Source organism: Lolium rigidum, chromosome 5 (assembly GCF_022539505.1).
Source record: "Lolium rigidum isolate FL_2022 chromosome 5, APGP_CSIRO_Lrig_0.1, whole genome shotgun sequence".
Classification (NCBI taxonomy): domain Eukaryota; kingdom Viridiplantae; phylum Streptophyta; class Magnoliopsida; order Poales; family Poaceae; genus Lolium; species Lolium rigidum.
This window is the reverse complement of record NC_061512.1, coordinates 79,550,140-79,562,581: the sequence shown is the minus strand read 5'-3', so window position 1 is coordinate 79,562,581 and position 12,442 is coordinate 79,550,140. Positions and strand designations below refer to the sequence as shown.

The 12,442-nt window shown below is 43.4% G+C and overlaps 1 protein-coding gene across 1 annotated transcript; it reads right to left on the bottom strand.

Moving 5' to 3' along the window:
• Positions 1 to 246: 246 nt before the first annotated feature.
• On the bottom strand, positions 247 to 2,795 carry LOC124653063 (cell division topological specificity factor homolog, chloroplastic-like). The gene is made up of 2 exons (XM_047192115.1): positions 2,685 to 2,795; positions 247 to 1,074 (listed from the first exon to the last, which is right to left on the bottom strand). The coding sequence occupies exons 1-2, from the start codon at positions 2,793 to 2,795 to the stop codon at positions 478 to 480; spliced, it is 708 nt and encodes a 235-aa protein (XP_047048071.1). The 3' UTR covers positions 247 to 477.
• Positions 2,796 to 12,442: the final 9,647 nt, after the last annotated feature.

Here is a 12,442-nt window from a genome sequence, read left to right as displayed (position 1 = left end):
CCAAAATTTCAAGTTCTAATTAAGTTTCAGTAATCAAACAACCGCTCAAATTTTGACTGGATAGACAATTCCTGGAGTTTCAGGTAACTGTGATTCTGTCCCAATTATATTATGACAAGTGGACTCATAATCGGTAATATTCATCTCCCACAGAGTACCAACGCAATGTAAACATATTTCGAACAATGGCAAGTTCCAGCACCTGTGGTTCATCAACGATTGTAAACATTCTCAATCAGAAAGCGGTAAAGCGCCAGTACAGTGTTACTTCATAATATTAAACAGTATAGGTGGGAAAACAATTTTAATAATCTGGCACTACATGCCTCCTACCACCAAAACAAAATTCCAAAATCGAATTACATGAACTATTTGAATGAAAGAAAGGCCTACATATTTACACCAGACCACATCAAACATTCTACCCAACGAGTCCACGATAGAGGAAGACAACAGAACACACCAGGTACAAGGAGTTCAGGGGTTCTCACTGGGTACATAGAAATCAAAGGTGACGTCAACATTACCAGATGATTCTCCGGTGTCCTTGAAGTCGACCCCGACAATTTTCCCTCTGTATTGCTCATCCGATTCCTGATACTCTGGCTTCACACGGCGCACGGGGACAGTCACAGAATACACCGTGCCGAGGCCAGCGTCAGTCGAGATATCCACTTGTACACTGTCCCGTGATTCGATCTCAACAAATTCAGATAGCGCCTCAACAACGTTTTCCACTATCTTTTTCTTTGCTTCATCACTGACCTCGCACCTGTCGGAGAATAGGATCATCTTCAGCCTCTGTTTTGCGATACTTGCGTTTGTGTTCTCATGCATGGTCGGTGCAGGGAAGATTATTTTCCAAGCCAGTTTCAGACGGTCAAGAAATCCCATAGTGACAACACTGTGAAGGAAGCCTTCAACGTCTTGAGTAACAGGAGAGAAGTCCCCCCTTGAAAGAGCAGAAGTTGTACTAGATCTCTGTAATAAACAGCTTTGGCGCTCAAGGCATAGTCGTCCCGGTTTAAGCATGAGGTTGCTAGGTGCTCCACGAGGAAAAGCACAAAAGTGTGTCTACAGAATCATATAGCAAGTCATTAGATGATAGAATAACGTACAGAAAAATTTATGAAAGAAAGCACAAACTGGGTCATGCATACAGCAATGGAAGGCATCCATTATTCATCAGTAGGATTTAAATGCAACAGAACTCTCTTAAGTAAACAAAACTTGACAAAATACGCAATTTCGCAACTTCAGTGGACTCCATCCACAGAAGCCTAAAAAGACTATGGTGGGAAGAAGCACATCATGCATGGGTGAGCAAGAACAGAAACAAAAAAGAGTATATTCAATTCCGGCACCCTTCCATCACGTTTAATGAACTGGGGATCAGTAAGGATCCTATAATATTCAGCGTCAAGATCCTATGAGTGCATCCTGCAGCCCTGGTAGTATCCACGGCCACTACCTTGTGTCATGCCCAGTTTTTTCAAGACATTTATACAATACAAGAAGATTATCAGAGTCTACATGATACCTGCACACTATGGCCAGTATCTGTGAGCAGCTACAAATAGCACATAAGAGTAAATATAGCAGAAAGACAAATATGCGTGTATTCGCCTTTCTGCAAAAAAAGGGGAAAAAAGGATGATGTGCATAGGAATAGGCAAAGGCTCCATTGGGCAGAGCAACCACAATGCTGGTATGGAGAACCCATTACAGAGCAAAGAAATCATATTTAGACATACACAAATCTCAGGATTATTCTCTTTACTTACATATGCAAGAACATTCCACTGCGTGCTATATCCATGTCCGACATAAAGTTAGTACTCCAAAGCCTTAGATCACTAATTTCTATGTTTATATTCCTTATGATCAGACTAGGCACTAGATTGTCTACCAAGTACCGACAGACTCCTTTGTTCCAAAATGTAGGGCATTATTTGACAGTCCAACTATTTGAAACTGTAGGGCATAATTTGAGAATCCAAGTTAAAAGCTTTGACAAATAGTTAATCCATGGAATGCGAGCAGTATTGCATTTGTACTCAAAATCGCTTACTCAAAATCGCTTTCTTATGATTGCGATTTTGTAATTATTACAAGCAATTATGGTCAAAGTGCACACTTGGGCAGTCAAACAAGGCCCTACATTTCCAAATGTAAGGAGTACATCTGACATACTTCAGTATACTAGCACACAAGTCTAGTCCAGAAGGTATTGTACTATACTAGAGCTTATGCAAGATGAAATGAACCCCTCACTAGTGCAAAATGTACAATTTGAAAAGGAGAGCAGAAATGCAGATCGGGGAAGAGTACAGGGCAAGCTTAAGGTCAACGAAACTTGGGCGACCAGATCCTGTAAACCGTGGTTCATGCTGCTAGTACTGGTAACATACGCAGCAGTTCACTCGCGTCACCAATCCACTTATCACGGACACAGGTACGAAGATGACAGACCACTAGGTTTTGCTGTCAGCAGCCACAGCTGAGCCTCCATGGTGCCAGTCCCAAATCGAAACATCTTCTCAAGGGGAAATTAAGGCAATCGATACGGAAGCAGTAAAACAGGCCTAGATTTGATATTTTTCCCCTCCGGGGTGTAGCAATCGAAGGTACTTGGGAGGACAGAGATTAGGTTTTTGAGGGGAAATAGGGATGGGGAGGCTGACCTTGGAGCAGGGGGCGCGCCGGAGCGGTGCAGGCAGAAATGAAGCGGAAGGAGCGAGGATTGCGCTGGCCTCGCCGGCTGCGCGGCCGGAGATCGCCGTCGCTGTCGCCATCGCCATGGGTGCCCGAAGTGCTAGGGTTTTACTTTTTAGTCCTACGTTTAGCGGTCGGTAGGTGATGGATGGCATGGGGACGGCGGAGAGATCTGATTCTGTTGCGCTGCCACGTCATCTTTAGAACTTAATTGTTACAGAATGCATGTACATTCATGTATATTTGATTGTGCAGATGGAAACATAAGACTTGGCAAGAGTTTAGAGGAATGTTCTCCTGTCCTCGCCTACATCGACTCCTTCGCCGCCTCGTTGACCCCTCTCCCTCCCATCACTAGCGGCCACGGCTGGCTAACGATGAGCGGAAGAGAGGGCCAGATGGTAATAGTGGTAGGTTTGCTTTTAGTTTTAGGCAATTTGGAGTCGTTCGCCTACTCGTGAAAGCAACGACCGGTGGTCTACCTGCTCCTCCCCTGTTGTCCACCATGGTGGAAGGTGGTTGTTGGTGGTGGATCTAGTGGCAGCTTCTTCAATAAGCTCGTTAGCGGCCGTGATTTGAGGCATACAGTTGGTCTTCATCCTCCCTCTCTTTATTGTGGTGGCAGAGGGAGATCGGCAGATGCGTCCAGCAACAAGTTCAAGTCTGGCGTGCCTTTTCCCGTGGATCCAAAGGAGATTTGGTCTTTGTACCCCTCTTCTTCCTGCTGCTATCATGGCAATGGAGGTGGTGGAAGGGAGAGATGGAGGCCTAAATCCCATTGATTGGGCTAGAGCTCATCCTCAGCGGTAATCAAATGTGATCAACGGTGTGCACTTTCGTCGTCCAATGGACTAGGCTGCGGAGGTCGCCTGTCGGACTCCATGTCGTTGTATCTTCTGACCGAATGGAGGTCTTTGGACGTTTTCCTCCCATCCCACAGCTGGTATGAAGGGAGGTAGTCTAGATTCGTCGCATCGTCCATGTCGTCTACGTTCACAAGATGCTAGAGGTGGAGGCACGGTGATATCACTACACCAAGTGGCTATGTCCCCGGCGACGGTGATGATGGTTATGCGAAGAAGATGGTGTATGGAACAGATTGCGTTTTAAATTTTCCCTATAAGGTTCTCCTTGAAAAGTGTATCTTTACGTTCTTTGTGTGGTTGTTTTGTAATATATTCAACTTTATCTAATACGACAACTCTGGTCCTTCTAGACCCATCACTTATTCAAAAAACTATAGGGTATACTTGGTTGGTGCCCAAATGTGTCCAACCAAATTTTTGGAAATCTATGGTGTTTTGGTGCTTGTTTGGTTGGTAGTTGAAATTTTGGCCACCTATGAAAAGTTGCCCACCTACCACATAATCCCTTTACAACTTTTGCCAATTTTTTAGCCAACATGGGGCTAAGGAATCGATGACCAATAATTTGGCTAGCCAATAGTTGGCAAAAAATGGTAGGGCATAAAATGCATGAACCTAGAAAAATTGGTAGGATACAAAATGGCATGAACCAAACACACCCAAAATGGCATGAACCAAATTGTAAGGGTATATTTCCCCTATGTGTGGTTTTGGTAATTAATGACAACCCCTATGGACTAATGTTTTCATTGAGTTTATATGAAGGAATATTCCATAGGTACTACTTGTATTCCATGTGTTGGATTCAAGTATGGATGCCATGAAGATAAAGATACATCTTGTGTATTGGCATCAAGATCATCGATCAAGATAGTATGATAGAGCATGAGAAGATACAAGGTTGACCAATACAAAGAATGAAGAAAAGTTTCAAGTTTGGTCAACACATGAAGCATGAAGAATGTGCCACGTGAAGTCACATGGTATCTTTCCATGGGCATGCATGGGCATGCATCAAAAGTGAGATCTCATATAGCCCATGAGAGGATGACGGCAAGTGGTGATCATCATCAAGGTTGAGTTGGGCAAGTTCAAGTTGAGCATCTCGAGAAGATCATATGCTTGAAGCTTCCCGTGCATTTGATGATAATGGACACGTGAAGATGTACAACAATGGAGCTTTCCCATCATAGTGTATGGGGGAGCATTTGTGAGTCTTCACGAAGTAACGATGATCAAGTAAGGCATTCCGGCTTGAGTGGAGCTTGAAGAGCTATCATCAAGATCAAGCGGGATGCTCAAGGAAAAGGTATGGCCTTGACTAGGTTTTCCTTTTACCGGTCTCAAGGTGGTTGTTGGGAGACCGGATTATAGGATAGATAGCCGCACTATCAAGAGGGGCTTTCGGTTGGGTAACTTGATCGCATCATCTTAGGGAGCTCAATCCTTTGCATACTTTGCATATCTCTAGTGCTTCTTGGTGTTTCTCTGTGTGAGGTTCTTGAGCTTGTTGCTAGCTTTACAACAAGCCCAAGTTCATCGAAAACGGAGTTCATATGACTCTTCTATGACATTTTCAAGGTTGGGTGATTTTACCAATTATTCATGATATAAGGTTCTATCTTTTATATTCATGATAAAATCCCCTCCTACAGATTCTTTTGTTTTCACTTTTTATAGGATAGCATTTGTTGTTATCTTTCAAACAAAATTGGTTTCATTCAATTCGGAGTTCGGGAGCATTTGTTATTAAAGAAAAGGAAAAGGCGAAATAAAAAAGAAAAAGGGAGGGAAGGGGCCAGACACCGACCGGCCTGACCGGCCTAGCCATCGGCCAAGCCGGTCTGTGCCGGCTCTGGCGCTGGTGCCAGCCGGGCCGCCTCCAGTGGGCTGTTCGGTCTGGTCCGGCCCAGGATCCGGCTGCTGGCCGGCCTACCCGGCGCATGCCTCAGCCCGACCGGGCGCTACCCCAGCTGGGTCGCCTCCCCTGGCCCATTCCCCACCGCGCGGCCAGCTCGCCCATACGGCCTGGGCCTCGGTTCGTCCGGGCTGCACGCCGGCCTGTCCGGCTGCTGCTCCGGTCGGCCGGCCTATGCGCCGGCTGGGACATTTTTTCCTGCGCGTTTTTGTTGTCTTTTTCCCCAACGGTTATTTCCCCCTTTAGCTATAAATAGCTTTCTTCCACCTTGATCTGAGAAAGTTCTTCCACTCTCTCTCCTCCATTGTTGACTTTGAAGAACTTGCCCTCTCTCTTGATTCCCCCCATGATTCTTGCTCATTCTTGAGGGATCTAAGAGAGGAGATCTAGATCTATAATCCCACCAATCAATCTCTCCTCTAAGTGAGGGGAACTATTTAGATCTAGATCTTGGAGATATCTGCTGATTTCCTCTTTGTTCCTCCTCTCTAATCTCATCCTAGCTTTTGTTGCTTTGGTGGGATTTGAGTGTGAAGGATTTGAACACTTCTAGTGTTCTTGCTTTGCATCATTGCATAGTGTTGAGCTCTCCACCACGATTAGTTCGAGTGAGAGACCGTGAGCTTGTTACTCTCGGAGGGAGACCTCCTAGTTGGCTTGGCGGTTGGTGCTCCGGTGATCTCTTCAAAGAAGATTGTGAAGAGCCCTGATACGTCTCCAACGTATCGATAATTTCTTGTGTTCCATGCCACATTATTGATGTTATCTACATGTTTTATGCACACTTTATGTCATATTCGTGCATTTTCTGGAACTAACCTATTAACAAGATGCCGAAGTGCCGGCTCTCGTTTTCTCGCTGTTTTTGGTTTCGGAAATCCTAGTAACGAAATATTCTCGGAATCGGACGAAATCAACGCCCAAGTTCCTATTTTCATCGGAAGCATCCAGAACACCCGGGAAGGACCGGAGGGGGGCACCGGGCCCCCGCACCATAGGCCGGCGCGGCCCAGGCCCCGGCCGCGCCGCCCTATGGTGTCGTCGCCCTTCGACCTTCCTGCGCCGCCTCTTCGCCTATAAGAAGCCCCTGGATCAGAAAACCCTACAACAATTGACGAAACCCACAGAAACCTTCCAGAGCCGCCGCCATCGCGAAGCCAAGATCTGGGGGACAGGATCTCTGTTCCGGCACGCTGCCGGAGCGGGGAAGTGCCCCCGGAAGGCTTCTCCATCGACACCGCTGCCATCTCCACCGCCATCTTCATCACCGCTGCTGCTCCCATGAGGAGGGAGTAGTTCTCCATCGAGGCTCGGGGCTGTACCGGTAGCTATGTGGTTAATCTCTCTCCATGTACTTCAATACAATGATCTCATGAGCTGCTTTACATGATTGAGATTCATCTCGAGTTTTGTATCACTACTATCTATGTGCTACTCTAGTGATGTGTTATTAAAGTAGTTCTATTCCTCCCGCACGTGTGTAAAGGTGACGAGTGTGTGCACCGTGTTAGTACTTGGTTTGTGCTATGATCATGATCCCTTGTAGATTATGGAGTTAACTATTGCTATGATATTATTGATGTGATCTATTCCTCCTACATATGCATGAAGGTGACAGTGTGCATGCTATGCTAGTACTTGGTTTAGTAGCGTTGATCTATCTTACACTAAAGGTTACTTAAACATGAGCATTATTGTGGAGCTTGTTAACTCCGGCATTGAGGGTTCGTGTAATCCTACGCAATGTGTTCATCATCCAACAAAAGTGTAGAGTATGCATTTATCTATTCCGTTATGTGATCAATGTTGAGAGTGTCCACTAGTGAAAGTATAATCCCTAGGCCTTGTTCCTAAATACTGCTGCGTTACTACCGCTGAGTTACTACCGCTTGTTTACTCGTTTTCATTGCGTTACTACTCGCCGCAATACCACCACCATCAACTACACGCCAAGCACTTTTCTCGGCACCGTTGCTACTCGCTCATACTTATTTATACCACCTGTATTTCACTATCTCTTCGCCGAACTAGTGCACCTATTAGGTGTGTTGGGGACACAAGAGACTTCTTGCTTTGTGGTTGCAGTGGTTGCATGAGAGGGATATCTTTGACCTCTTCCTCCCCGAGTTCGATAAACCTTGGGTATCCACTTAAGGGAAACTTGCTGCTGTTCTACAAACCTCTCGCTCTTGGAGGCCCAACACTGTCTACAGGAAAGGAGGGGGAACGTAGACATCAAGCACTTTTCTGGCGCCGTTGCCGGGGAGGAAAGGTAAAAGGCTCTCATACTACAGTCCCAGGTAAAGTATTTTTCTGGCGCCGTCGTGTGTGTGCTCGAAGCTATTTCCTTTAGATCCTGCAATTGCAACTTTTTGTTTCTTGTTTACACTAGTTTGGCATAATGGACAACAGTGAGCTTCTTATTCTATTTCCTGAATTAAAACATGGATTGTTTGATGCGAAAATTAAAAAACCTATGAAATCTTATTTGCATGCTGGTAGTAATATTAGTATGAACGCTTTGAACACCATTGTTGACAATAATATAGAAAGTTCTAAGCTTGGGGAAGCTGGTTTTCATGATATTTTTAGTCCCCCAAGCATTGAGGAGAAAATTTCCTTTGATGATACTTTGCCTCCTATTTATGATGATAATGATAGTGGTCTTTTGATGCCACCTACTATGGAGAGTAAATTTTGTTGTGATTATACTATGCCTCCTACACTTGATGAGAATAATAATAATGATAGCTACTTTGTTGAATTTGCTCCCACTACAACTAATAAAATTGACTATGCTTATGTGGAGAGTAATTATTTTATGCATGAGACTCATGATAAGAATGCTTTATGTGATAGTTATATTGTTGAGTTTGCTCATGTTGCTACTGAAAGTTATTATGAGAGAGGAAAATATGCTTGTAGAAATTTTCATGTTACTAAAATGCCTCTCTATGTGCTGAAATTTTTGAAGCTACACTTGTTTTATCTTCCTATGCTTGTTACTTGGCTCTTCATGAACTTGTTTATTTACAAGATTCCCATGCATAGGAAGCATGTTAGACTTAAATTTGTTTTGAATTTGCTTCTTGAAGCTCTCTTTTGCTTCAAATACTATTTCCCGCGAATGGATTATTAAAACTGCTGAGCCCATCTTAATGGCTATAAAGAAAAGAACTTCTTGGGAGATAACCCATGTGTTATTTTGCTACAGTACTTTGTTTTATATTTGTGTCTTGGAAGTTGTTTACTACTGTAGCAACCTCTCCTTATCTTAGTTTTGTGTTTTGTTGTGCCAAGTTAAGCCGTTGATAGAAAAGTAAGTACTAGATTTGGATTACTGCACAGTTCCAGATTTCTTTGCTGTCACAAATCTGGGTCTAATTCTCTGTAGGTAACTCAGAAAATTATGTCAATTTACGTGAGTGATCCCCAGATATGTACGCAACTTTCATTCAATTTGAGCATTTTCATTTGAGCAAGTCTGGTGCCATTTTAAAATTCGTCAATACGAACTGTTCTGTTTTGACAGATTCTGCCTTTTATTTCGCATTGCCTCTTTTGCTATGTTGGATGAATTTCTTTGATCCACTAATGTCCAGTAGCACTATGCAATGTCCAGAAGTCTTAAGAATGATTGTGTCACCTCTGAATATGTCAATTTATATTGTGCACTAACCCTCTAATGAGTTGTTTCGAGTTTGGTGTGGAGGAAGTTTTCAAGGGTCAAGAGAGGAGGATGATATACTATGATCAAGAAGAGTGAAAGCTCTAAGCTTGGGGATGCCCCGGTGGTTCACCCCTGCATATATCAAGAAGACTCAAGCGTCTAAGCTTGGGGATGCCCAAGGCATCCCCTTCTTCATCGACAACATTATCAGGTTCCTCCCCTGAAACTATATTTTTATTCCATCACATCTTATGTGCTTTTCTTGGAGCGTCTGTTTGTTTTTGTTTTTTGTTTGTGTTTGAATAAATTGGATTACATCATGCTTGTGTGGGAGAGAGACACGCTCCGCTGGTTCGAATGAACACATGTGTTCTTAGCTCGTAATATTCATGGCGAAGTTTTCTCTTCGTTAAATTGTTATATGGTTGGAATTGGAAAATGATACATGTAGTAATTGCTATAATGTCTTGGGTAATGTGATACTTGGCAATTGTTGTGCTAATGTTTAAGCTCTTGCATCATATGCTTTGCACCCATTAATGAAGAAATACATAGAGCATGCTAAAATTTGGTTTGCATAATTGGTCTCTCTAAGGTCTAGATAATTTCTAGTATTGAGTTTGAACAACAAGGAAGACGGTGTAGAGTCTTATAATGTTTTCAATATGTCTTTTATGTGAGTTTTGTCTGTACCGTTCATCCTTGTGTTTGTTTCAAATAAGCCTTGCTAGCCTAAACCTTGTATCGAGAGGGAATACTTCTCATGCATCCAAATACTTGAGCCAACCACTATGCCATTTGTGTCCACCATACCTACCTACTACATGGTATTTTCTGCCATTCCAAGTAAATACTTCATGTGCTACCTTTAAACCTTCAAAATGTTTCTCAATTTGTGTTAATGTTTTATAGCTCATGAGGAAGTATGTGGTGTTTATCTTTCAACCTTGTCATTTACTTTTGACAGACTTTCATAATGGACTAGTGGCACATCCGCTTATCCAATAATTTTGCAAAAAGAGCTGGCAATGGGGTTCCCATCCCCAATTAATTACAACTTGCATTAATAATTCTCTTCACATGTTTTGCTCTGATTCATCAGTAAGCAACTTAATTTTGCAAATAGACACTCCTCCATGGTATGAGATTGATGGTAGGCACCCGAGGATTCGGTTAGCCATGGCTTGTGTAAGCAAAGGTTGGGAGGAGTGTCACCCATAAATAAATAAAAACTAAAGTACATGTGTAAACAAAAGAGAAGAGGGATGATCTACCTTGCTCGGTAGAGATAACGTCCTTCATGGGAGCCGCTCTTGAAAGTCTGGTTGGCGAGGTAGTTAGAGTACCCATTACCATTCGTTGACAACAACAAACACCTCTCAAAATTTTACTTTTATGCTCTCTATATGATTTTAAAACTTGAAAATCTCTAGCACATGATTTATCCCTGCTTCCCTCTGCGAAGGGCCATTCTTTTACTTTCAATGTTGAGTCAGTTCACCTATCTCTCTCCACCTCAAGAAGCAAACACTTGTGTGAACTGTGCATTGATTCTTACATACTTGCTTATTGCATTTGTTATATCGCTTTGCATTGACAACTATCCATGAGATATGCATGTTATAAGTTGAAAGCAACCGCTGAAACTTAATCTTCTTTTGTGTTGCTTCAATGTCTCTACTATGAATTATTGCTTTATGAGTTAACTCTTATGCAAGACTTATTGATGCTTGTCTTGAAGTTCTATTCATGAAAAGTCTTTGCTATATGATTCACTTGTTTACTCATGTCATTACCATTGTTTTGATTGCTGCATTCACTACATATGCTTTACAAATAGTATGATCAAGATTATGATGGCATGTCACTCCAGAAATTATCTTTGTTATCGTTTTACTCGCTCGGGACGAGCAGAACTAAGCTTGGGGATGGTGATACGTCTCCAACGTATCGATAATTTCTTGTGTTCCATGCCACATTATTGATGTTATCTACATGTTTTATGCACACTTTATGTCATATTCGTGCATTTTCTGGAACTAACCTATTAACAAGATGCCGAAGTGCCGGTTCCTGTTTTCTGCTGTTTTTGGTTTCAGAAATCCTAGTAACGAAATATTCTCGGAATCGGACGAAATCAACGCCCAAGTTCCTATTTTCATCGGAAGCATCCAGAACACCCGGGAAGGACCAGAGGGGGGGCACTGGGCCCCCAGACCATAGGCCGGCGCGGCCCAGGCCCTGGCCGCGCCGCCCTATGGTGTCGTCGCCCCTTCGACCTTCCTGCGCCGCCTCTTCGCCTATAAGAAGCCCCTGGATCAGAAAACCCTACACCAATTGACGAAACCCACGAAAACCTTCCAGAGCCGCCGCCATCGCGAAGCCAAGATCTGGGGGACAGGATCTCTGTTCCGGCACGCTGCCGGAGCGGGGAAGTGCCCCGGAAGGCTTCTCCATCGACACCGCTGCCATCTCCACCGCCATCTTCATCACCGCTGCTGCTCCCATGAGGAGGGAGTAGTTCTCCATCGAGGCTCGGGGCTGTACCGGTAGCTATGTGGTTAATCTCTCTCCATGTACTTCAATACAATGATCTCATGAGCTGCTTTACATGATTGAGATTCATCTGAGTTTTGTATCACTACTATCTATGTGCTACTCTAGTGATGTGTTATTAAAGTAGTTCTATTCCTCCTGCACGTGTGTAAAGGTGACAGTGTGTGCACCGTGTTAGTACTTGGTTTGTGCTATGATCATGATCCCTTGTAGATTATGGAGTTAACTATTGCTATGATATTATTGATGTGATCTATTCCTCCTACATATGCATGAAGGTGACAGTGTGCATGCTATGCTAGTACTTGGTTTAGTAGCGTTGATCTATCTTACACTAAAGGTTACTTAAACATGAGCATTATTGTGGAGCTTGTTAACTCCGGCATTGAGGGTTCGTGTAATCCTACGCAATGTGTTCATCATCCAACAAAAGTGTAGAGTATGCATTTATCTATTCTGTTATGTGATCAATGTTGAGAGTGTCCACTAGTGAAAGTATAATCCCTAGGCCTTGTTCCTAAATACTCGCTGCGTTACTACCGCTGAGTTACTACCGCTTGTTTATTGTTTCTATCGCGTTACTACTGCTGCAATACCACCACCATCAACTACACGCCAAGCACTTTTCCGGCACCGTTGCTACTCGCTCATACTTATTTATACCACCTGTATTTCACTATCTCTTCGCCGAACTAGTGCACCTATTAGGTGTGTTGG